Source organism: Pristiophorus japonicus, chromosome 9, assembly GCF_044704955.1.
Source record: "Pristiophorus japonicus isolate sPriJap1 chromosome 9, sPriJap1.hap1, whole genome shotgun sequence".
NCBI lineage: Eukaryota > Metazoa > Chordata > Chondrichthyes > Pristiophoridae > Pristiophorus > Pristiophorus japonicus.
In genome coordinates, this window is record NC_091985.1 from 163,284,610 (window position 1) to 163,310,623 (window position 26,014).

The following is a 26,014-nucleotide window of genomic DNA, read 5'->3' on the forward strand; positions in this document are numbered from 1 at the left end:
GGATTTCTGAAAGGAAAACCATGCTTAACAAATCTTCTAGAATTTTTTGATGTAACTAGTAGAGTGGACAAAGGAGAACCAATGGATGTGGTGTGTTTGGACTTTCAAAAGGCTTTTGACAAGGTCCCACACAAGAGATTGGTGTGCAAAATTAAAGCACATGGTATTGGGGGTAATGTATTGACGTGGATAGAGAACTGGTTGGCAGACAGGAAGCAGAGCATCGGGATAAACGAGTCCTTTTCAAAATGGCAGGCGATGACTAGTGGGGTGCAGCAGGACTCAGTGCTGGGACCCCAGCTATTTACAATATACATTAATGATTTAGATGAAGGAATTGAGTGTAATAGCTCCAAGTTTGCAGATGACACTAAGCTGGGTGGTGGTGTGAGCTGTGAGGAGGATGCTAAGAGGCTGCAGGGTGACTTGGACAGGTTAGGTGAGTGGGCAAATGCATGGCAGATGCAATATAATATGGATCAATGTGAGGTTACCCACTTTGGTGGCAAAAACATGAAGGCAGAATATTATCTGAATGGAGGCAGATTAGGAAAAGGGGAGGTGCAATGAGACCTGGGTGTCATGGTACATCAGTCATTGAAGGTTGGCATGCAGGTGCAGCAGGCGGTGAAGAAGGCAAATGGTATTTTGGCCTTCATAGCTAGGGGATTTGAGTATAGGAGCAGGGAGGTCTTGCTGCACCTGTACAGAGCCTTGGTGAGGCCTCACCTGGAATATTGTGTTCCATTTTGGTCTCCAAATCTGAGGAAGGACGTTCTTGCGATTGAGGGAGTGCAGCGAAGGTTCACCAGACTGATTCCCGGGATGGCAGGACTGACATATGAGGAGAGACTGGATTGACTGGGCCTGTATTCACTGGAGTTTAGAAGAATGAGAGGGGATCTCATAGAAACATGTTAAAATTCTGAGGGGACTGGACATGTTGGATGCAGGAAAATGTTCCCAATGTTGAGGAAGTCCAGAACCAGTGGTCACATTCTAAGGATAAGGGGTAAGCCATTTAGGACTGAGATGAGGCGAAACTTCTTCACTCAGAGAATTGTTAACCTGTGGAATTCTCTACCGCAGAGAGTTGTTGATGCCAGTTTGTTAGGTATATTTAATAGCGAGTTAGATATGGCCCTTATTGCTAAAGGGATCAAGGGGTATGGAGAGAAAGCAGGAAAGGGGTACTGAGGTGAATGATCAGCCATGATATTGAATGGTGGTGCAGGCTCCACGGGCCGAATGGCCTAATCCTGCACCTATTTTCTATGTTTGTCCAACACAGACCTCCAGTGCACCAGCACAGCCTTCGGCCATCTGAGGAAAAGAGTGTTCGAAGACGAGGCCCTCAAATTTACCACCAAGCTCATTATCTGCAGGCCTCTTGTCTGGCTCAGATACATGCACTATGTATAATAGACACTTCACATTGCTGGAGAAATACCACCAACGCTGCCTCAGCAAGATCCTGCAAATTCCTTGGCAGAACAGACGTATTAACATTAGCGTCCTTGACCAGGTCAACATCCCCAGCATTGAAGCACTGACTACACTTGATCAGTTCTGCTAGGCGGGCCAGGTCGTCTGCATGCCAGACATAAGACTCCCGAAACAGGAGCTCGGAACTCCTTCATGGCAAATGAGCCAAAGGTGGACAGAGGAAACGTTACAAGGACACCCTCAAAGCCTTCCTGGTAAAGTGCAGCATCCCCACCGACTCCTGGGAGTCCCTGGCCGAAGACCGCCCTGGGTGGAGGAGATGAATCCGGGAGGGCGCTGAGCGCCTCGAGACTTGTCGGCGAATGCATTCAGAAGACAAGCGCAGGCTGCAGAAGGAACGTGCGGCAAACCTGTCCCACCTTCTCTTACCCTCAACTGCTGTCTGTCCCACCTGTGGCAGGGACTGTGGCTCTCACATTGGACTGTTCAGCCACCTAAGGATTCAGTGGAAGCAAGTCTTCCTCGATTCCGGGGGACTGCCTGTGATAATGATCGTCCAGTGGCAGGGGCTCGGCAACGGCCTGCGCGGGACCACGCAATTGTTGCGTGACTGTGCAGCCACGCGCCTTCGGAGAACATTGGTTTGCGGCCCTCAAAAACTCACCAAAACTAGTTAAGTGAGCCTCCAGCCCAAATAATTGCCCACCCATGCGCTAGACTCTATTAAACATGTTTTCGAATTTCTCGCCCTTATCTGTTTGGATTTTGAATCTTTTAGGAGATCCACGATGAGTCTGCTCCTGACTTCCTTGAGGAGACGATGATTGACAGTAGGAAGTTACGAATACATTTATCGGGAGCTTGGAATCTGTACACTAAGTGACACCAGTTAAGTAATAGAAAAACCAGTTTGTGAAGCAACTGACACCGAGCACCACCGAATCGCAAAGAGCGGAAAGAGTGAGAGTGAGGCAAAGTGCAAAGTCTGACCGAGCACAGAGACTCACTAGATAGGATGACAAGATACCAGGAGCAGGTGGCATCTGTTGAACAGCGTGGCCGGCTGCACCCCAATGAATTCATACTTGCTGTGTTCAGTCCAGTGCATCAGACTTGATTTCATTATTTCCTGAAAACTCCAAGTCCAATTGATGAAAATTCCTTGAACAAAGTGCCTGCTGTTCCAGAGCAAAAATTCTCTATTGTGTATCTGATATAAATTATATATAGAAATCGGATAGTTACGTTTAAAATACCGGTGGAAGAAGAGTGAGGATGCTGACCCGGTGTCCTGTCAAGCGGTTGCGAGTGAGATTAATCCTGTGTGGACTCTTTGTGATATATCTTGCTGCATATTCTAGCTGGAGCGGAAACCCATTTGTAAACTGGATTGCAGTTAAACTAAACCCAGGTGACGATGCGCCATATGAAACCCTCGATCTGACAGAGAAGAACTCGAGTTGTTGGAAGATAATTAGCGGTGACCCCGACGCCGTTGAAAACGCTCTTTTAACCACAATCGCAAACAAATATAACGGCTTCACTGAAAGCGATTATTTAAATATGACCCGAGACTGCGATTCATTTGTGAAAACCCGCAAATACATCACTTTCCCCCTTAGTGCCAAGGAACGCGATTTCCCTCTGGCCTATTCTATGGTGGTCAATGAAAACATCGATATGTTTGAGAGGCTCCTAAGAGGCATTTATGCTCCTCAGAACGTGTACTGTGTTCACGTGGACAGGAAGTCTCCAAAGTCGTTTCACTCGGCGGTCCAGGCCATCACTTCCTGTTTCCCTAATGTCTATGTTGTTGGAAAGTTGGAGTCGGTGACATACGCCTCGTGGTCCAGGGTTCAGGCTGATCTGAACTGTATGGCAGAGTTGCTGCAGAGCACTGTCCCCTGGAGATACCTCATCACTGTTTGCGGAAAAGACTATCCAATAAAAACCAACCGTGAGATCGTCAACGGTCTCATGGCCATGAACGGCTCCAATATTATGGATTCAGTATCTCCACCGGAACACAAACAGGTAAATGGTCCAGATTCATGTCCATCCATTCATCTTAGTTTTTCATCTATTTATCCTCGTTTTATGTCTGTCCGTCCCTGTTTCCTTCCAACCTCCCTCTCTCCCTCACGCTCAATCAGTCATTCCATCCCGTCAATCTCTCCTTGGAGTCCGGGCATAACTCTACGCTGCCACCCCTGCAAGACGAATAAAACCTTCCTGAGGTGCGGTGCCCAGAACTGCTCACGGTACTCGAGGTGTGATCTAACCAGGGCTTTGTATAGCTGCAGCATAAATTCTACCCCATGTTTGAATATGGGTCTTGGTTAATCCTTGCCACTGGATCAAGACCGAGCTCTGTCAAGCCCGTGTGATGGCTGGTGTGTAACGGGCACCACACATTAAAAAAATCCACGCACAGGCATCTTCCACCCTTCAGGATTTAGTTCAGGTCCTTTTATAGAAACACCTGTGAACTCATCCTTTTCTGGTTTGGAAGCAAGTCATCCTCGTTTCGAGGGAATGCCTATGAGTGAGTGACTACCCCATTATATTTTAGCCCTCTAGTTATAAAAGCCAGCATTCCACTAGCCTTTTTGATTATATTCTGTACCTGGTCATGAGATTTTCATGATCTATGTACCTGGATCAACTCCACTATGTTTAGCTTTTCACCATTTGGAACAGCCTCAGTTTTCTTTGTTGTGTGACACGGTTCATTCCTGATGATACACCAATTGCATTCTACGAGTCTTCAAACATCTTTCAAGTATTTACACTGCTCCTTGCAATGGAAATTCATCTGTTTCAATGTGGATGTTTTGGCTTGTATTGAATCAGGAATTTATGTATTTGGGACTGCAAGAGGTCGGGCTTTGCAACTGGATTAAAATAGAGCGAAAATCTTAGGTAGAAAAATGCACCAGATACATGGGCTCGAAAAATCCTCCAAAATTGAAATTCTATAAAAAATAAACAGGTGATGCTAAAGCAGACCCCTTTCTGTTTTAAGAGGCAGAACTGAGGACTATGGTACAGAACAATATTCAGATAGGTTGGGCAACATTTGAAGCAGAATCTCTATCGAAATCTACATGCCCAAGATTCTGTGAGCTACATGGGCGCTTAAGTTTCTGCTCGGTTTATTATTTTCTATTTTTATTTATTTCAGGTAGTTTCACTTTGATAATTCCAGTGATATTATAGAATGTCCGGCCATCGAACATAGGTGCATTAAGACGTGGAGTAGGTCATTATGAGCCTCGGGACTGCTCCGCCATTCAATTTCATCATAGCTGATCTGCAACTCAGCTCCATTTCCCCAGCTTTGCTACATATCCCTTGATATCCTTCGCTTACAAAAAATGTTTCCATCAGAGCAATGAAAGATGCAAATGATCCCCAGCATTCGTAGCATTTTTGGGTTAGAGTTGCAAATTTCCCCGACCCATCATGTGAAAAAATGCATCGGTGATATCGTTCTTGAATGACCTAACTCTAATTTTGACTTAATTACATTGAATTACATATAATTTACAAGCCATTCGGCCCAACTGATCCATGCTGGTGTTTCTGCTCCACACGAGCTTCCTCTCGCACCTCTTCGTCTAACACCATCAGCATTGCCTTCTAGTCCTTTCACCCTCATGCATTTATTACCTTCCCCTTAAAGACATCTATGCAATTCGACTCAACTAGTGCTTGTGTTAGTGAGTTCTACAATATGTCCCCTTGTTTTTGATTCTTGCAGCAGAGGGAATTGTTTTTTGGCATCTACCCTACCGAATCATTTGAATTTTAAGCATCGGTTACAGATCAGCCCTCAATCTCCTTTTTGCAAGGCAATGCAACCCTGTTTATGTAACTTATACTCATAATTTAACCATTTTATCCCAGGTAAAATTCTGGTGAATCTACGATGCACCCACTTCAAGCCCTACATATTTACAGTGAGCGCCACGGGAGTCGGGGATGAAGGGAAGACTGGAGAATGGGATTTAGAAACATAGAAATTTACAGTGCAGAAGGAGGCCATTTCAGCCCATTGTGTCCGTGCTGGCCGACAAAGAGCCGCACGGCCCTTGGTCAGCATCCCTGATGGTTACAGATAAACCTATGAACAATGACAGAAAGGCAAAGAGCACCCAGCCCAACCAGTCCGCCTCACACAACTGCGACACCCCTTATACTGAAACATTCTACACTCCACCCCAACTGGAGCCATGTGATCTCCTGAGAGAGGCAAAAACCAGATAAAAACTCAGACCAATTTAGGGAGAAAAAATCAGGGAAAATTCCTCTCCGACCCATCCAGGCAATCAAAACTAGTCCAGGAGATCACCCTGGCCACATTCTATTTGCTGCAGTACTTACCATTATATCTCCGCTGTCTAACAAAAGGTCATCCAGTCTAATCCCAATTACCAGCTCTAGGTCCATAACTCTGCACTTTAAATGCCCATCCAATCATCTCTTAAAAGTGATGAGGGTTTCTGTATCTACCACTCTTCCAGGCAGCGAGTTCCAGATCCCCACAACCCTCAGTGTAAAGAAGCCCATCCTCAAATCCCCTCTAAACCTTCACCAATCACCTTAAACTATGCCCCCTCGTAATAGACTCCTCCACCAATGGAAATAGGCCTTTACTATCATCAATGTCCAGGCCCCTCAATATTTTTTACACCACAATGAGGTCTCCTCTCAACCTCCTCTGTTCCAATGAGAACAAACCCAGTCTGTCCTCATAACTAAGATTCTCCTTTCCAGGCAGCATTCAAGTAAATCTCCTCTGCGCCCTCTCTAGTGCAATCACGTCCTTCCTATGATACGGTGACCAGAACTGCACACAATACTCCAGCTGTGGCCTAACTAAAGTATTATATAATTTAAGCATAACCTCCCTGCTCTTAGATTCTATGCCTCGGCTAATAAAGACAAGCATTCCGTATGCCTTCTTAACCACCTGATCCACCTCGCCTGCTACTGTCAGGGATCTGTGGACAAGCACTCCAAGGTCCCTTTGTTCACCTACACTTAATGTGTATACCCTTTCCTTATTAGCCCTCCCAAAGTGCATCACTTCACACTTCACTGAATTAAATTCCATTTGCCACTGCTCTGCCCACCTGACCAGGAGGGTGATATCCTCCTGCAGCCCATGACTTTCCTCTTCATTATCAACCACACAGCCAATTTTAGTGTAATCTGCAAACTTCTTAATCATACTCCCTATATTCAAATCTAAATCATTGATATATACCACAAAAAGCAAGGGACCTAGTACTGAGCCTTGCAGAACCCCACTGGAAACATCCTTCAAGTCACAAAAACATCCATCAAACATTACCCTTTGCTTCCTACCTCAAAGCCAATTTTGGATCCAACTTGCCACTTTACCCTGGATCCCATGGGCTTTAACCTTCATGGCCAGTGTACCATGTGGGACCTTATCAAAAGCTTTGCTAAAGTCCATATCGACTACATTGTATGCATTACCCTCATCGACCCTCTTGGTTACCTCCTGAAAAAATTCAATCAGGTTAGTCAAACACGATCTTCCCTTAACAAATCCGTGCTGTCTGTCCCGAATTAATCCTTATCTTTCCAAATGTAGATTTATCTTGTCTTTCAGATTTGTGGGGGAGATTGTTGTCTCGAGGGAAGCGAGGCGCAATGTTGAGACTGGGGAATGGAGGTTAAAGAGAGATTGGAGCTCAGAGAAAGGGAAAATGGGGGTCAGAAAGAGGGTAACAGGAGACTGAGGGTCAGGACAGGGAAATGGTGTCAGAGGGAGGTGGAAGCCCAGAGGGCTGTGAATGCATAATCAATGAGTATATTCAAGATTGAGATCGATAGTTTTGGGCACTGTTAAGGGATTTGGGGATAGGGCGGGAAAGTGGAGTTGATGTTGAAGTTCAGCCATTTTCCAACTGAATGGTGGAGCAGCATTGAGAAGCTGCACCGCCCACTCGTGCTCTCAGTTATTATGTTCCCAGGTCCCTATGAAATGCAGCAGCCAATTTTCACACAGCAAGCACCCACAAACAGCAATGTGACAACGAACAGAATTTTTTTGGCGGTTGAGGGATAAATATTGGCCAGGACACTGGGGAGAACTCTCCTGCTCTTCTTCAAAATATTGCCATAGGATATTTTTAATGACTCAGCTAAAATATGGCACCTAGGACTGTGCAGCGCTCCCTCAGTACTGCACTGTTATGTCAATCTATATTTTGTGCTCAAGTTTCTGGAGTGGAACTTGAACCCACAACCTTTTGATTCAGGGTATTACCATGAGCCACGGCTGACACACGGGAGCTGCCGTCCTGAATGATGGACTGCCTCATTGCATCCAAACGGAGGTGAATCTTCCCGGCTTGTTGGCAGCAACAGATTGTAGATGTCCTGTTGAGCAATTTATCTGAGAATAGGGGGAACTCATGAATGTGCGACCTGTCATAAACCCAATCCGTGAATGGCGGATTGAACCAAATATAGGAAAGAATGAACTCAACTGATACCGGCAAAAAGTCCCGAACAGCATCATTAAATATCCCAAATAAGTTTCCCGTTGTCCTGGCCAGGGAAGAGCTCCCATTACTTACTGTACTTGATGCTATTTCCTGGCAACTGAAGATGTACATTTGCTATTTACTACATTGCCTTCAAAGCTCTGACATGCTCTACTTTCGTGTGTGATTGGTGATTGTTTTTTATTCACTCATGGGATGTGGGCATCACTGGCAAGGCCAGCATTTATTGCCAACCCCTAATTGACCTTGAGAAGGTGGTGGTGAGCCATCTTATTGAACCGCTGCAGTCTGTGATGAAGGTACTCCCATAGTGATGTTCGGAAGGGAGTTCCAGGATTTTGACCCAACGACTGAAAGAACAGCAATATACTTCCAAGTCAGGATTGAGTGACTTGGAGGGAAATGTGGTGTTAATGGTGTTCCCAGGCACCTGCTGCCCTTCTCCTTCTAGGTGGTAGTTTTTGGGAGGTGCTGCCGAAGAAGCCATCGCAAGTTGCTGCAGGGCATTTTGTAGATTGTACACACTGCAGCCAAGGTACGCAAGTGGTGGAGGGAGTGAGTGTCTGTGGTGGTGGTTGGGGTGCCAATCAAACGGGCTGCTTTGTCCTGGATGGTGTCGAGCTTCTTGAGTGTTGTCGGAGCTGGAATCAAATAGGCAATTGGAGAATATTCCATCACGCTCTTGATTTGTGCCTTGTAGATGATGGAAAGGCTTTGGGGATTCAGGAGGCGTGACACTTGCCACAGAATATCAAGCCTCTGACCTGCTCTTGTTACCACAATATTTATGTGACTGGTCCAGTTAAATTTCTGATCAAAGGTGACCCCCGAGGATGTGGCGATGTTACTGCTGCTGGTTCGTTTATGGTAGTAAAATGAGAATTAAGTTGGAAAATGAAAAGTTTATCGTTACTGATGTTAGTCGTGTCTGATAGAAAAGTGCGAATTAAGTTGGACAATGCGAAACGATTGCTGTTTGTGTTCACTTTCAGAGGCGATGGAAATTTCATCACGATGTGCGTGAGACAGTGGTCAGAACTGATCGAAAGAAGAGCCCCCCGCCAATAAGCACCCCAATGTTTGTTGGGAGCGCATACATTTTGGTCACCAGAGAATTTGTGAGTATTTTATTTGTGAACCCAGAAATCCAGGAGTTTTTCAAGTGGTCGGAGGATACATACAGCCCCGATGAACACATCTGGGCAACCCTGCAGAGAATGCCCGAGCTACCCGGCTCCATTCCATACACCCCCAGGCACCACTGGGGCGATGCACCAGTCCTTACTCGAGCAGTGAAGTGGACTTTTTATGCTGGTAATATAGCGAAAGGCGCCTTATATCCGCCTTGTACAGGAAGGAACCACCACCTGATCTGTATATATGGGTCTGGAGATCTTCACTGGATCGTCAAACAGAAACCCTTGTTCGCCAACAAGTTTGACCCTGAAGTGGACAACACAGCAGTACAATGTATGGAGGAATATGTGCGACATAGAGCGATTCATGGAACAGGACGTTAAGAATTAATGGGGAGGTTTGCGCCACAGGCAGAAGGCGGGACTCCAACATGAATGTATAAAGATTGCCGATTGAAGCAATGTGCTCAATAATAATACAGGCATATGTCACACATGCACAGAACTAAGTAACAGGGTAATCATTAGTTCAAACTGTAGATACTGGAAACCTGAAATTAAAACATAACATTCTGGGAATACTCAGCAGGTCAAGCACTATCTGTGGAGAAAGAAACAGAATTACCATTTCAGTTCGATGACCTTTTGTCACATCATTATTCCCTATCTCCTTATTTGGCTCGATATCAGATTTTGTTTGATAACGCATCTGTGAAGTGCCTTGGGATGTTCAATGCGTTAAATGCGCTACATAAATGCAAGTTGTTGTTCAATCTGGAGCATTCTCATGACTAGGACTATAACAGTGGCCGCATTAATCTTTCAATCTGGAGCATTCTCATAAATAGGACTGTAACACGGGGCTGCGTTAATGTCGTATTTCCAGCGTGAAAATGAGGATCACACATGGCTGTTGTGAATCGGTTAGGATGCGGAGGAGAATCACATGTTACACCACACGTTTCCAGTCTACAGATTCAGGATTTGAAAAATCACTGCCTTTACTGCCCAGGAGGAATACATTCCACCCATCGTACCTCTGCCGGCTCGCTGAAAGAGCTATATATTTAGTTCCGTTCCCCCACCCCTTCCTCCTGCTCCTTTTTTGATTTTTAATTGTTTCTTCACTTCACTTATAAATTGTATTATGAATTCTGCTTCCATCATTGTTTCCATTAAGGCATTCCAGTTTCTAACAGATCCCTTCCTAATATAAACATCTTCTAATCTCAGTCATTTTTGCTGGCAAGGTTAAATTTATGCCCTTTAGTTGCCGCCTCACTCATTTTCAACACGCCATTCAGAATTTCTCTTAACTTTCTTAGTTCACTTTGCCTTATTTCCTCTCATAACTGAAGCCTTTTATCCATGGTATGATCTTAGTGAATCTATGTTGCATCTTCTTCATTGCCATCATATGCTTCTTAAAGTTGGGTGCCTAGAACTGGGCACAATAGCTGAGGTTTGCACTGCTGTTCAATTTTCCTACTTGTGTGAGCTCAGAGACAGGCGTGTAAATTTCAACTAACATCTTTACAGCCAATGTGCTCATCTGAATATATCCTGTTCTATTTGCATAGATGCGGAGGAACATGATTAGGTAATTCAGCAGCTCGAGTCTGTTCCCCCATTCAATCACATTATGACTAATCTGTACCTTAAATCCACTTGCACTTTTATTCCACATCCTCTGACACCCTTATGTAAAGCAAGCTGTCTCTAAGTCTTCATAACTTATATGGGCCAGCATCCACAGCCATTTGAGGAGGCGAGTTCCAGATTTCCAATAACCTTTTGTGTGAAACAGTGCTTCCTGATCTCATTCCTAAATGGCTTTGCTCTAATTCAAAGAATATGATCCCTTATTCTGTATTTCGCCATTAGAGGAAATAGTTTGTATGTATCTACCCTATCAAATCCCTTTATGACTTAAAATATTTCCATATGATCAACTCTTAACCGCTTAAATTCAAGGAAATACAAACCATGTTTATGCAACCTGTCCTCATAATTTAACTCTGATATAATTCTGGTGAATCTGCACTGTACCTGCTATAAGGATAATTTATCTTTCCTGATATTCGATGCCCAAAACTGAAAGTCTGACGAAGGTTATCTAAAATGGAAACATCGTGCCCTAATTGTTCAATTCAAAGCCTTTGAGAAAGGGGACAGCATTCCATTGGCCATTTTTTGTACCTGTGCACTAGATTTTACTGATTTGTGTACACGGAGATCCAAATCCCTTTTCTCCTCCACATCAACGCATCTGTCACCACTAAAAAGATATTTTGATTTGTATTCCTTGGATCCAAAGTGGATGGTGTCATAGTTTGTCTCAATCAACTCCACCTGATATAGATTGTCCCACTCTATTCAGTTTCTTTTTAATTTCCTACTCCCATGTACGCAACGTGTCATGCAAACTTGGATATATAACTCTCTTCCTTCATCGAAGCCTTAATATATATGGTTAAAAATTGTGCCAGTGGTACAGATCCCAAGATAATACCATGTCAAATCCCACCAATCAGGGATCATTCCCTTTAACCTTAATCTCTGTCTCTTATCTAATATCCAATTATCGACCCATGTCACATTCTTAAGTCCCAGTCCATTCATCTTCCATATTGTTAATCTCTTTTGAGGAACGTAATTAAATGCCTTCTGAAAGCCCATTTTAGACAGCTTGCATGGAAAGTATACTGTCCTCCATGCAAGTGAGCATATCAAGAAAATCAACTAGATTAGTCAGACATGACCTGTCCATCACCCATTCATGTCACCTCTTTTTGAGCAGCTCATACTGGTCTAAGTGTTCAGTCACTTTTTTCTGCTAATTGATTCAATTAAATATCCCACAACTAATGTTATACTGACCAATCTGTATTTACTTGATTTTCTTTCTTCCATCTCGTCTTCAATAATGGAGTAACATTTATAATTTTCCAATCCAAAGGCACAGTTCCCAAATCGAGTGAGGTTTGGAAATGTAAGTAACAGATCTTCAATTTTCTCAGCTAATTATTTGAAAAGTCTGGGATGGAAACCATCAACTCGTGCAGATTTGTTTATCGTAAGTTCCATTATTTTTTTTGTTACCATTTTACTTATATTAAATCCACTAAGTTCCTCCCCTTGAGTTATTTTAGGTTCCTTTGTATAGCTGCTATTTTGCCATCCTCTTGCACTGTAACTTGGATAGGGAGTACTCAATTAATAAGTCTGCCATTTTCTCATTATAATCTCGCTTACATCTGTCTTTCATAGCCCAATTTCTTGATATAACTCTTTTTCTCGTAATTTATTCATTAAAATATTTTGCTGTTAAATTTGATATTCCATTTCTGTTTATTTACCACTTATTACAGTTTTTTTTACATTTCTTTGTAGCTTTTAATAGCTCTCTCAGAATGCTGGATTTGTGAAAGTCCATTGTCTAGCTTGATTCTGTCTCTTGCCTCATTTGGCGACCATGTTTGCTTAAAGTGGATATTTACTTTTTATGGTTATGTGCTGCTTTTGGTATCACACCAAACACTTCTTTTTATACTTGTATCTATTTGTCCTCAGGTTAAATTTAGTTTCCTATGGTCAATTATGTTCCCATTGCTTAGAAGTTTGCCTTAACTAAATGTAAACGCTACTTTCTACCTCTCAAACCCAAGTTTCCTTGCAGTCACGTTATGGCTTCTATTACCAAGATGATCCCTTGCTGTCAAATTGACCTGTTCCCAAGTTGATTCTAAAATATACTATTCTTGAAAACTATCCTGAATGCATTCTATTAATTTATTACCTTGACTACTTTAGATGTTCTCTTTTCCCCAGTCTACATGAAAATTAACAGCTCCCTTTATAGTCACTTTGCTTTGGCTACATGCTCCCTTGATCTCCCTGTTTATACATCCCACTATTATCAGGAGTTCTGTAGACAACTCACTCCAGAGTCTTGCATGTTTTGCTTTTGCTTAACTCTATGAATATTGTTTCCACTTCTTGGTCATCTTTTACTGATTTATTTTTCTTTCTAATTCTCTAATTGTGTCCTTTACCAATGTTCCTGTCCTTTCTAAAGATCCTAGATGCTGAAATGTTAAGTACTCAATCATGCCCAGTTCATAAGCATGTCTGTGCAATTACTAATACATCTTAGCTTTTAAGCTAAATTTGTGCTTCTAAAATATATCTTGCGCTGCGTGCATTCACGTATAGAATTTAACTAGCAAGAAAAATAAAAAGATTGTAAAAGATAAACTTTCGACTTAACATCGCTGGGCTAGCGCCCATATATCGCTCAAAAAGGCAGACTATCGCCATTTCACTTAAAAAGTTGGGCCGGAAAATCACCAAAAAATTGTCGGCCCAACTTTTGTTCACATCGCCCACACACCGCCGGGCTGATCGCTCGCCGAGAAGATCACTGGACATGGCTGGAGAAAAGCTGCATTTACCTGGTGTTCCTTACACAACTCGGCACTACGGATGCCATTTTGAAAGTCGGAGTAAGTGAGAGGCTGCTTAAAGAAGGAACTTATGATTTGTGAGTTATTTAAGGACCTTGAAGTTACTGATTGATCCACTCACATTTATATTTATTTAAGCACAAAGGTCATTTATAGTGATAGTGATGGGGCCTGTAGCTTCTCTACCATTTCTTGTAAATGCTCACATTCTGGAATCTGAAGTTGGGTTTAGTGAAGGGTTCAGTGAAGGGCCCAATTGAAGAGGTGGCAGACTAATGTGGAGGCAGAGGAGGAGAATGTACACCCGATGAACGTACAGGGAAAAGCAATCATACCTGAACTTGTCTGCTAACACGTGCATTAGGAGGCTGCGCTTCCGAAAAGTCATCGATGAGATATGCCAGCTCGTCAAGGAATTTTCAGCCTACCAGCACCATCAGGACCGCACTGCCTATTGAGGTAAAGGTTACTACAGCACTATCCTTCTATGCATCAGGCTCCTTTCATAGAAACATAGAAAGTAGGTGCAGAATAGGTGATTCGGCCCTTCGAGCCTGCACCACCATTCAATATGATCATGGCTGATCATGCCACTTCAGTACCCCATTCCTGCTTTCTATCCATAACCCTTGATCCCTTTAGCCATAAGGGCCACATCTAACTCCCTTTTGAATATATCTAACGAATTGGCCTCAACAACTTTCTGTGCTATAGAAAATTCCACAGGTTCACAATTCTCTGAGTGAAGAAGTTTCTCCTCATCTCGGTCCTAAATGGCTTACCCCTTCTCATTAGACTGTGATCCCTGGTTCTGGACTTCCACAACATGGAGAATATTCTTTCTGCAACTAACCTGTCCAATCCCATCAGAATTTTATATGTTTCTGAGATTCCCTCTCATTCTTCTAAATTCCAGTGAATATAAGCCTAGTCGATCCAGTCTTTCTTCATATGTCAGTCCTGCCATCCCGGGAATCAGTCTGGTGAACCTTCGCTGCACTCCCTCAATAGCAAGAACGTCCTTCCTCAGATTAGGGGACCAAAAGGGCACACAATACTCAAGGTGTGGTCTCACCAAGGCCCTGTACAACTGCAGTAAGACATCCCTGCTCCTATACTCAAATCCCCTCGCTATAAAGACCAGCATGCCATTTGCTTTCTTTACTGCCTGCTGTACCTGCATGCCTACCTTCAATGACTGATGTACCATGACACCAACGTCACGTTGCACCTCCCCTTTTACTAATCTGTCACCATTCAGATAATATTCTGCCTTACTGTTTTTGCCACCAAAGTGGATAAACTCACATTTATCCACATTATACTGCATGTGCCATGCATTTGCCCATTCACCTAAGTCCCCCTGCAGCTGCCTCCTTGCATCCTCCTCGCAGCTCGCACTGCCACCCAGCTTAGTGTCATCTGCAAACTTAGAGTTATTACGTTCAATTCCTTCGTCTAAATCATTAATGTATATTGTAAATAGCTGGGGTCCCAGCACTGAACCCTGCGGCACCCCACTAGTCACTGCCTGCCATTCTGAAAAGGACCCATTTATTCCCATTTTTTGCTTCCTGTCTGCCAACCAGTTCTCTTATCCACATCAATAAATTACCCCCAATACCATGTGCCTTAATTTTGTGCACTAATCTCATGTGGGACCTTGTCAAAAGCCTTTTGAAAGTCCAAATACACCACATCCACTGGTTCTACCTTTCCGCTCTACTAGTTACATCGTTGAAAAACTCCACAAGATTTGTCAAGCATGATTTCCCTTTCATAAATCCATGCTGACTTGGGCCGATCCTGTCACTGCTTTCCAAATGCGCTGCTATTACATCTTTAATAACTGACTCCAACATTTTCCCCACCATCGATATCAGGCTAACCGGTATATAATTCCATGTTTTCTCTCTCCCTCCTTTTTTAAAAAATAGGGTTACATTTGCTACCCTCCAATCCATAGGAACTGAACTAGAGTCCATGGAATGTTGGAAAATGACCACCAATGCATCTACTATTTCTAGGGCCACTTACTTAAGTACTCTGGGATGCAGACTATCAGACCCTGGGGATTTATCGCTCTTCAGTCCCTTCAATTTCCCTAACACCATTTCCTGACTAATAAGGATTTCCCTCAGTTCCCCCTTCTCGCTAGACCCTCGGTCCCCATTATTTTGGGAGGTTATTTGTGTCTTCCTTAGTGAAGACAGAAACAAAGTATTTGTTCAATTGGTCTGCCATTTCTTTGTTCCCCATTATAAATTCACCTGAATCTGACTGCAAGGGACCTACATTTGTCTTCGCTAATCTTTTTCTCTTCACACATCTGTAGAAGCTTTTGCAGTCAGTTTTTATGTTCCCTGCAAGCTTATTTTTCCCCTCTTAATTAAACCGTTTGTCCTCCTCTGCTGAATTCTAAATTTCTCCCAGTCCTCGGGTATGCTGCTTTTACTGGCCAATTTATATGCCTCTTCCTTGGATTTAACAGTTTCCCTAATTTCACTTGTTAGCCACGGTTGAGCTACTTTCCCTTTTTTATTCTTACACCACACAGGGATGTACAATTGTTGTAGTTCATCCATATGATATTTGATTGTCTGCCATTGCCTATCCATCATCAAATCTTTAAGTATCATTCTCCAGTCTACACTAGCCAATTCATGTCTCATACCATCGAAGTTTCTTTTCTTTTTCAGGACCCGAGTCTCTGAATTAACTGTGTCACTCTCCATCTTAATGAACAATTCTACTTTATTATGGTCACACTTCCCCAAGGGTCCTTGCACAACAAGATTGCTAATTAATCCTCTCTCGTTACACAAGACCCAGTCTAGGATGGCCTGCTGTCTAGTTGGTTCCTCGATATATTGGTCTAGAAAACCATCCCTTATACATTCCAGGCAAACCTCCTCCACAGTCTTGCTACCAGTTTGGTTAGCCCAATTAATATGCATATGAAAGTCACCCATGATAACTGCTGTACCCTTATTGCACACGTCCCTAATTTCCTGTTTGATGCCATCCCCAACCTCCCTACTACTGTTTAGTGGTCTGTGCACAACTCCCACTAATGTTTTCTTCCCTTTGGTGTTTCGCAGCTCTACCCATATAGATTCCACATCATCCACGCTAATGTCCTTCCTTACTATTGTGTTACCTCCTCTTTAACCAGTAACACTACCCCACCTTCTTTTCCTTCCTGTCTATCCTTCCTGAATATTGAATACCCCTGGATATTGAGTTCCCAGCCTTGGTTACCTTGGAGCAATGTCTCCGTAATCCCAATTACATCATATCCGTTTACAGATATCTGCGCAGTTAATTCATCCACCTTAGTACGAATGCTCCTCGCATTGAGACTCAGAGCCTTTAGGCTTGTTATTTTAACATTTTTTGTCCTTTTTAGAATTATGTTGTAATGTGGCCGTTTTTGATTTTTGCCCTTGATTTCTCTGCCCTCCACTCTTGTTTTTCTCCTTCCTACCTTTTGCTTCTGTCCCCTTTTTACTTCACTCTGCCTCCCTGGATAGATTCCCATGCCCCTGTCTTTTTAGTTTAAACCCTCCCCAGCAGCACTAGCAAACACTCCACCTAGGACATTGCTTCCGGTCCTGCCCAGGTGCAGACCATCCGGTTTGTACTGGTCCCACCTCCCCCAGAACTGGTTCCAATGTCCCAAGAATTTGAATCCCTCCCCCTTGAACCATTCCTCAAGCTACGTATTCTTCTGAGCTATCCTGCAATTCCTACTCTGACTTGCACATGGCACTGGTAGCAATCCTGAGATTATTACCTTTTGAGGTCCTACTTTTTAAGTTAACTCCTAGCTCCCTAAATTCAGCTTGTAGGACGTCATCCCATTTTTTGCCTGTATTGTTGGTACTTATATGTACCATGACAGCTGGCTGTTCACCCTCCCCTTCCAGAATGCACTGCAGCCGCTCCGAGACATCCTTGACCCTTGCACCAGGGAGGCAACATACCATCCTGGAGTCTCGTTTGCAGCTGCAGAAATGCCTATCTATTTCCTTTACAATAGAATCCCCTATCACTATAGCTCTCCCACTCTTTTTCCTGCCTTCCTGTGCAGCAGAGCCACCCCTGGTGCCATGGACTTGGCTGCTGCTGCTGCCTTCCCCTGATGAGTCATCTTCCCCAACAGTACCCAAGGTGGTGTATTTGTTTTGGAGGGAGATAACCGCAGAGGACCCCTGCACTATCTTTCCTTCCACTGCTCTGCCTAATGGTCACCCATTCTCTATCTGCCTTTGTAATCTTTACCTGCGATGTGACCAACTCACTAAATGTGCTATTCATGACATCCTCAGCATCGCAGTTGCTCCAGAGTAAATCCATGCGCAGCTCCAGTGCCGCAATGCAGTCTGTCATGAGCTCAGCTGTATACACTTCCTGCACATGTAGTCGTCAAGGACACTGGAAGCGTCCCTGACTTTCAACATCGCACAGGAGGAGCATAACACGGGTCTGAGCTCTCCTGCCATGACTTAACCCTTAAATTAAAACTTAATTGGTAACAACGCCAAAGGTTAACTGCTGATCAGAAAAGGAAAAAAAATTAAATACTCACCAATCCACCAGCCAATCACTTACCCTCTTGGCTGTGACGTCACACTTCGATTTATTTTTACTCCTTTGTTTACCTTCTGCCCCTGCACCAGCTGGCCTCCTCCGACTTGGTCACCTGGAAACCACGTCTCTGTACTGGATGCTTTCCTGTGATGTCACATGCTGATTTCGTTTTACTTCTCTCCCCTCACAGGTCTGTTCGTGCTGCTCCCAGTTAGCTCCTTTATCTCCCCCTCCGATCTCGCGCTGTTTTCAAGCTTCAGCTGGCGACATCTGTGGTATCTCTCAACACGCCACACACTGCTGCATGCAGCAGGTGACTGAAGCCCTTTACGCTCACAGGATGGACTTTATAAGCTTCCCTCTGACCAGGGAGGCACAGACTGGAGGGCTTTGGCTTTCTCGAGAATTGCAAACTTTCCCAAGGTGCAGGGAGCAATAGACTTCATTCACATCACCCTGAAAGCACCTTTACGGGATGTGGAGGTGTTTCATAACCGAAAGGGATTGCACTCCCTGAATGTGCAGCTCATTGTCGACCACAACCAAATAATCATGGCAGTTAATGCTAAATTTCCAGGCAGCATCCATGATGTGCACATCCTGCATGAGAGTGCTATCTCTGACCGACTTAACAGTCAGCCACAAGATCATGGTTGGATGCTGAGGGATAAAGGATGTGGTCTTGCCAGCTGGCTCATGACCCCCTCTGAGTAATCCCCAGACAGAAGCCGAGAAGCATTATAATGAATGCCACATAGCCACATGCAATATTGTTGAAAAGACAATTGGAGTGCTGAAGCAGCACTTCAGATGCCTGGACCACTCTGGAGGCAGCCTGCAATACCACCCTGACCAAGCTGCTGAATTTATTGTGGTGTGCTGAATGTTGCATAACCTAGCTATAAGGACAGGACAACAATTGCCAGATGGGGCTGCCGGTCCACCTTAGGAGAGAGTGGAGGCGGAAGAGGCAGATGAGGAGGAGGAGCAGGAAGAGGCTGGTGAGGACCTCGGGGAGGACAATCAGCCTGGTGATGAATCCATGTTCCCACCTCACCCCCACCCTCTGCAAGACTGGAACAACCCCATGGGAATTACACGGCTGCAAAGCTGTTGTGCCAGCAGCTCATAAATGAACGCTTTGCATGAACTTAAATTGGGGACAGTCACAGTTACAGTTACAGTTACGCTTATGGAAAGGCAACAGTTGCGGTTGCATTGAGTTACGTTTCATCCTTGCTTGGGTCTGGCCTGGCCATTATTTTACAACAGTTGCATTCATGTTTTATCTTAACTTACGTTATTCGAAGACACTGCACAACAATTTTTTTTGATTGAATTAACAAAATGTGTTAATTATTTCAATGTAACACCCACCCATCCCCCCTCCCCACTCACCCCTCCCCCCCCCCCCACCCAACAGTGAACCAACAATATATTTGAAAAACAACAACAATGAACAATGAACAACATGAACACTATAACATTATAACAATAACAATAAAAACAATAAAGCACTCCCCTCCCTACCTGCGACCACTTTTCCCTCCAGGTCCTATATCCCCCCACCTGCCATGTCTTAACCCCACGCTGTTTTGGAGCCCGGGTACTGCAACGAGTCTGGGGTGCAGTGGGTGATGGCAAGACTTCCTGCTGAATGGGGGGTGGGGGGTTGCTCAATCTGCTGCCAAGGTGTTGGCGGGGAAGACGAAGCTGCTATCACCTGCCGCAAGGCTTCGATGGAGGCAGTCTGCACACGCATCTCCTGGAGCATCTGCTGCGTATCCTCCGCTTGGTGAGCAGACACCCAGGACATGTCCCTCGTGTATACCACAAAAGCCTGGAGTAGCTCGTGACTTATCGCAACACTCTCCATGCACAGTCTGCTGAAGCTCTTGATCCGATCGGCCAGAGGAGGTGTGGGCTAACCTCGCTGACCCGACCTCTGTGGGGTCAGCGTGAGCACTAACGTGTGCCTTGACATCGCCGGCTGCACGCCACTTGGTCCCACTGCCTCTTCTGTCGAAACCAATGTTGTGGCCGCAGGTCCCACATGTACATCAATGACAGGCAGGGGGATGGTAGGGGCATCCTTCTTGGTTTCCATAACATCATCGTCCTCTTCCTCAGGGTCGCTAGTCTCTTTCTCCTCCCCTCCCGTGGTGAGGGCCACCTGCATCTGGAGGGTGAGGGGTTCCGGTTGCGCCTCCGCCTCACTGCGCATGGGTATTGGTGGATCTGCAAAACACAACTGAGCTTATTAGAATGGAAGGGTACACATTCTTGCGCTGTGCTGGCATACAAAGGAGGAACAGCACGACTACAATAAATGAGACCAAGAGACGTTACATAACAACGCATCACATGATAGTACATATGGTGGTAAATCCAAGTTGAAATTCAGTGACCCAGAGAGCTCTGGATCAGTTGGAGAAAGACAGAATGATAAGGGAGTGAATGTTTATGGGGAGCGGACAGAGAAGGGTACAGATGGCCAGATCGCTTGCTCCTGCTTTTATCTCTTATGTTGTCAACCTGAGAGTAGCACAGAGGCTGCATAGGAATCAGGATAGCTGCATCGTTCGTATATTATAATGAAATGACGTTACTTTACTGTAACACCGCTTTACACATTACTCACATGACGCAAGCGACGCTCTGCCTCACCATGGATGGCCGAGCGAGTGTGGCCTCCCACCAGTGCTGCTGCCTGTTCCTCCAATTCGCTGAGGGTTGTGAGCTGGGCAGGGTCTCCTGCGGTTTGCCTGTGCTCAGCCCGATTCTTCGCTAACTTCTTCTGCAAACATGAAAAGAGCATGGCATAAGCTAATTGACTTGATACTATTATGGAAAGACAGCAATTGCCAATGTTATATGCAAATAGGGTTTTTATCCACAATTGTTGCACGGTTATAACAAAGATCGTGTTTAGGAGCTAATGCTTGACACAAACATCTCGACTACAATCTCCATTGAACGGCCTCCGGGGGGGTGGTAGGAATCAGCATAGCTGGTGAACTCGGCAATGACAGGAGCCACTGTCCCAAAGTGTCCCAGGGCAGACAGTGAGCAAGGGCAGCTCTCCCCCAGTCTATGCTGGAGTCCTGTGTAAGTGACAGCAGCCAGAGAGACTTAAAAAGGGCGCAGGTTCATAGCCCTGTCCAGATCTTAGCAGGGAATATATGTAAGAATAACAAGCTTAATTTCAATCCTGGATTTTATAATTATAATTACAATTTACAACATTAGAATATAAAATCTATACTTATTCTTGCTGAAGCAACCAGGCTGTTTCAGCGCTTCCGGCACTGGCTGGATCCCCTGGCCTCATGGGACGCCGTCAACACGACATTGGCAATCTTGCCCCAGATTTTCCGAAAAGCCTGGGGTGGAGGTTTCCCACAGCCACCCGGGTTAATTGGGCCCACCGGGAGTCCACCTCCTGAACGAGAGCCTCGCTGGCCTTGCCTGAAAAGGGCTTTGCCCTCCTCCGCGCCCCCATCCACATCATGGACACTGTTAACATCTAATGATGACATTTTTGATCTCGCGCTCTGAATTATCTTTGATCTCTCTGAATTATCTTTGATCTCTCTCTGAATTAACTCACTGGCTGTCTGCCCTCTCCTTTCTCTCTGTGCTCTCTCTCTCTCTCTCTCTCTCTCTCTCTCTCCCGCTCCCGCCCCCGCCCCCTACCTTTGCCTTCTGCGCATGCGTGGACGACCCCAGACCTCCCGAAATGCAGGCAAACATATTTTCCAAAAGAAACGCATGCACCAAAGGCCGTTGCTATGGAAGCTTTGCCTTCCACATCGCTAGGGCCCATTTCACATCGCTAGGGCCCATTTCACATCGCTGGGTTATCGCCCCCCCAATAAAAGCCGAAAGTCACGATCCCAAAATGTTCCAGCAATCATAAAGGCTGAAACATCGGCAAGGTTGGAACATCACCCATTTTTTGAACACTAGCAATCTAAGTGCAAAGTCTAGCCCTAAGTGTCCCATTATCACATTCTTTATAATAGATCCTAGCATTTTCCCTATTACTAATGTTAGGCCAACTGGCCTGTAGTTCCCTGTTTTCTCTCTCCCTCCTTTTTTTAAAATAGTGGGGTTACATTTGCCAGAAATTGAAAAGGTACAGATTCTACCCATGCACACTTACCAGAAATGACAGGTGCAGAATAAACCCACAGTCACATATCAGAAACTGACAGGTAGAGATTGAACCCCACATTCACATATCAGAAACTTACAGGTATAGAAGAAACCCCATACTCACATCCGAGAAACTGACAGGTACAGAATTAATTCCACTCATACCAGGAACTGACAGGTACAGAATAAAATCCACTCAAATACCAGAAACTGACAGGTACAAAATAAAACCCACTCACATACCAGAAACTGACAGGTACAGAATAAAACCCACACTCACACACCAGAAACTGAGGAGAAAACACATATCAGAGCGACATGCTTATTTGTACTGCAAAAATGGCCACCATGCTCCATCCTTTGTCTATGATTGGTCCCCTTGGAGGTTAAGCCACACCCTGAAGTTTCACAGGAATGTGTAACTGAAACCGCCCATCCCAAGGTCTCACTGACTTTGCAAATTGTAACTCGATCCACTTTGACTTCCTCAAGGGACAGAGCTCCCCAGAAGACAGCAGGGGCCAGCCAAAGTGCCTTAGCCCAGTCCAAGTGCATGCCTCCACCAGTCCAAGTGCCTCCCCCATCCAAAGTGCTTTCCTCACCAACTGCACCATAGATGGGGCAGGCATTGTGTACGGATTGTTAACAGGTTTATTGGGTATGAAGTGTATCGTGACAATGTCGTTATTACTGGATATCATCCACTCCAATGATGACCCTTGTAGGGGATTGGAAGAATGTGATCCGTCTTCCCCCCACCCCCTATCCTTGTCCCTCTTTCTCCCCCAGCCTCTCTCTCTCTCGCACTTCCCCCAGCCTCTCTCTCTCTCTCCCCCAGCCTCTCTCTCTCTCTCCCCTAGCTCCTCTGACTCTCCGCCACAGCTTCTCTCTACCTCCCCCAGTCTCACTCTCACCCAGCCTCTCTCACTCTCGCTCTCCCTCAACCTCTCTCTCACTCTCCCTCTCCCCCAGCCTCTCTCTCTCCCACCCAGTCTCTCTCTCTCTCTCACTCCCCCCAACCTCTCTCTCTCCCCCCAGCCTCTCTCTCTCTCTCTCTCTCTCTCTCTCCCCCCAGCCTCTCTCTCTCTCCCACCCAGTCTCTCGCTCTCTCTCTCCCACCCAGTCTCTCTCACTCACTCCCCCCAGTCTCTCTCTGTCACTCACTCCCCCAGTCTCTCTCTCTCACTCACTCCCCCCAGTCTCTCTCTCACTCACTCCCCCCAGTCTCTCTCTCTCTCACTCACTCCCCCCAGTCTCTCTCTCTCACTCACTCCCCCCAGTCTCTCTCTCTCACTCACTCCCCCCATCTCTCTCTCTCACTCACTCCCCCCAGTCTCTCTCTCTCTCACTCACTCCCCCCATTCTCTCTCTCTCACTCACTCCCCCAAGTCTCTCTCTCTCTCTCACTCCCCCCAGTCTCTCTCTCACTCTCCCCTCCCCCAGTCTCTCTCTCACTCTCCCCCCCCACACCAGTCTCTCTCCCCCCCAACCAGTCTCTCTCTCCCCCCCCACACCAGTCTCTCTCTCCCCCCCCCACAAGGCTCTCTCTCTTACCCCCCCCCCACACCAGTCTCTCTCTCTCTTCCCCCCCCCCAGTCTCTCTCTCTCCCCCCCCCGTCTCTCTCTCTCCCCCCCCCCAGTCTCTCTCTCCCTTCCCCCCGTCTCTCTCTCTCTCTCTCTCTCTCCCCCCCCCCAGTCTCTCTCCCCTCCCCCCCCAGTCTCTCTCCCCCCACAGTCTCTCTCTCTTCCCCCCCCAGTCTCTCTCTCCCCCCCTCCCCAGTCTCTCTCTCCCCCCCACGCAGTCTCTCTCTCCCCCCCCGCAGTCTCTCTCTCCCCCCCCAGTCTCTCTCTCTCTCTCTCACCCCCCCCCAGTCTCTCTCTCTTCCCCCCCCAGTCTCTCTCTCCCCCCTCCCCAGTCTCTCTCTCCCCCCCACGCAGTCTCTCTCTCCCCCCCGCAGTCTCTCTCTCTCCCCCCCAGTCTCTCTCTCTCTCTCTCTCCCCCCCCGCAGTCTCTCTCTCCCCCCCCCAGTCTCTCTCTCTCTCTCTCTCCACCCCCCCAGTCTCTCTCTCTCTCCCCCCCCCAGTCTCTCTCTCTTTCCCCCCCCCAGTCTCTCTCTCTCTCTCTCCCCCTCCCCTCCCCAGTCTCTCTCTCTCCCCCCTCCCCCCCAGTCTCTCTCTTCCCTCCCACCCCAGTCTCTGTCTCTCCCCCCCCCCCAGTCTCTCTCTCTCCCTCCCCGCCCCCGTCTCTCCCCACCCCCGTCTCTCTCTCCCCCCCACCCCCGTCTCTCTCCCCCCCCCCCCGTCTCTCTCTCTCTCTCTCCCCCCGTCTCTCTCTGCCCCCCCGTCCTCTCTTCCCCCCCCGTCTCTCTCTTCCCCCCCCGTCTCTCTCTCCCCCACTCCGTCTCTCTTCCCCCCACTCCGTCTCTCTCTCTCCCCCCCACTCCGTCTCTCTCTCTTCCCCCCCACCCCGTCTCTCTCTCTCTCCCCCCCAGTCTCTCTCTCTCTCCCCTCCCAGTCTCTCTCTCTCTCTCCCCCCCCAGCTCTCTCTCTCTCCCCGTCCCCAGTCTCTCTCTCTCTCCCCCCACCCCCCCAGTCTCTCTCTCTCTCCCCCCCCCCGTCTCTCTCTTCCCCCCCGTCTCTCTCTCTCCCCCCCCCCAGTCTCGCTCTCTCCGCCCCCTCCCCAGTCTCTCTCTCTCCCACCCCCCCAGTCTCTCTCTCCCCCCCCCAGTCTCTCTCTTCCCCCCCCAGTCTCTCTCTCCCCCCCCAGTCTCTCTCTCTCCCCCCACCCAGTCTCTCTCTCTCTCCCCCGTCTCTCTCTCTCCCCCCCCCGCCAAGTCTCCTCTCTCTCCCCCCCAGTCTCTCTCTTTCTCTCCCACCCCCCCAGTCTCTCTCTCTCCCCCCCCGTCTCTCGCTCTCCCCCCCCGTCTCTCTCTCCACCCCCCCCCGTCTCTCTCTCACCCCCCCCAGTCTCTCTCTCTCTCTCTCCGCCCCCCCAGTCTCTCTCTCTCTCTGCCCCCCCAGTCTCTCTCCTCTCCCCCTCCAAATCTCTCTCTCTCCCCCTAGTCTCTCTCTCTCCCCCCCCCCCAGTCTCTCTCACCCCCCCCACCAGTCTCTCTCTCTCCCCCGCACCCAGTCTCTCTCTCTTCCCCCCCCACCCCAGTCTCTCTCTCTCCCCCCACCTCCAGTCTCTCTCTCTCCCCCCCCACCTCCAGTCTCTCTCTCCCCCCCCCCTACCTCCAGTCTCTCTCTCTCTCCCCCCCCACCCCCAGACCTCTCTCTCTCTCTCCCGCCCCCCGTCTCTCTCTCTCTCTCTCTCCCCCCACCCACCCCCGTCTCTCTCTCTCCCTCCCCCCCGTCTCTCTCTCTCCCCCCCCGTCTCTCTCTCTCTCCCCCCACCAGTCTCTCTCTCCCCCCCCCCAGTCTCTCTCTCTCTCCCCCCGCCAGTCTCTCTCTCTCTCCTCCCCCCCCAGTCTCTCTCTCTCCCCCCCCAGTCTCTCTCTCTCCCCCCCGCCCCAGTCTCTCTCTCTCCCCCCCGCCCCAGTCTCTCTCTCTTCCCCCCCCCCCGTCTCTCTCTCCTCTCTCTCTCGTCCCACCCACCCCCGTCTCTCTCTCTTCCCTCCCCCCCCCGTCTCTCTCTCTCTCACCCCCACCAGTCTCTCTCTCCCCCCCC

At 47.0% G+C, this 26,014-nt stretch overlaps 1 protein-coding gene across 1 annotated transcript; it reads left to right on the plus strand.

Annotated features, from left to right (window-relative positions):
* Positions 1–1,130: 1,130 nt before the first annotated feature.
* On the plus strand, positions 1,131–12,459 carry LOC139272742 (beta-1,3-galactosyl-O-glycosyl-glycoprotein beta-1,6-N-acetylglucosaminyltransferase 3-like). Its single transcript, XM_070888847.1, has 2 exons — positions 1,131–3,480; positions 8,984–12,459. The coding sequence occupies exons 1-2, from the start codon at positions 2,722–2,724 to the stop codon at positions 9,509–9,511; spliced, it is 1,287 nt and encodes a 428-aa protein (XP_070744948.1). The 5' UTR covers positions 1,131–2,721; the 3' UTR covers positions 9,512–12,459.
* The last annotated feature ends 13,555 nt before the right edge of the window (positions 12,460–26,014 follow it).

Excerpts from the sequence above, each read along its gene's own strand:
- LOC139272742 (XM_070888847.1), top strand. The coding sequence starts at position 2,722 with ATGCTGACCCGGTGTCCTGTCAAGCGGTTGCGAGTGAGATTAATCCTG. Across the intron at positions 3,481-8,983 it reads CTCCACCGGAACACAAACAG|AGGCGATGGAAATTTCATCA; the intron begins GTAAATGGTCCA and ends GTTCACTTTCAG.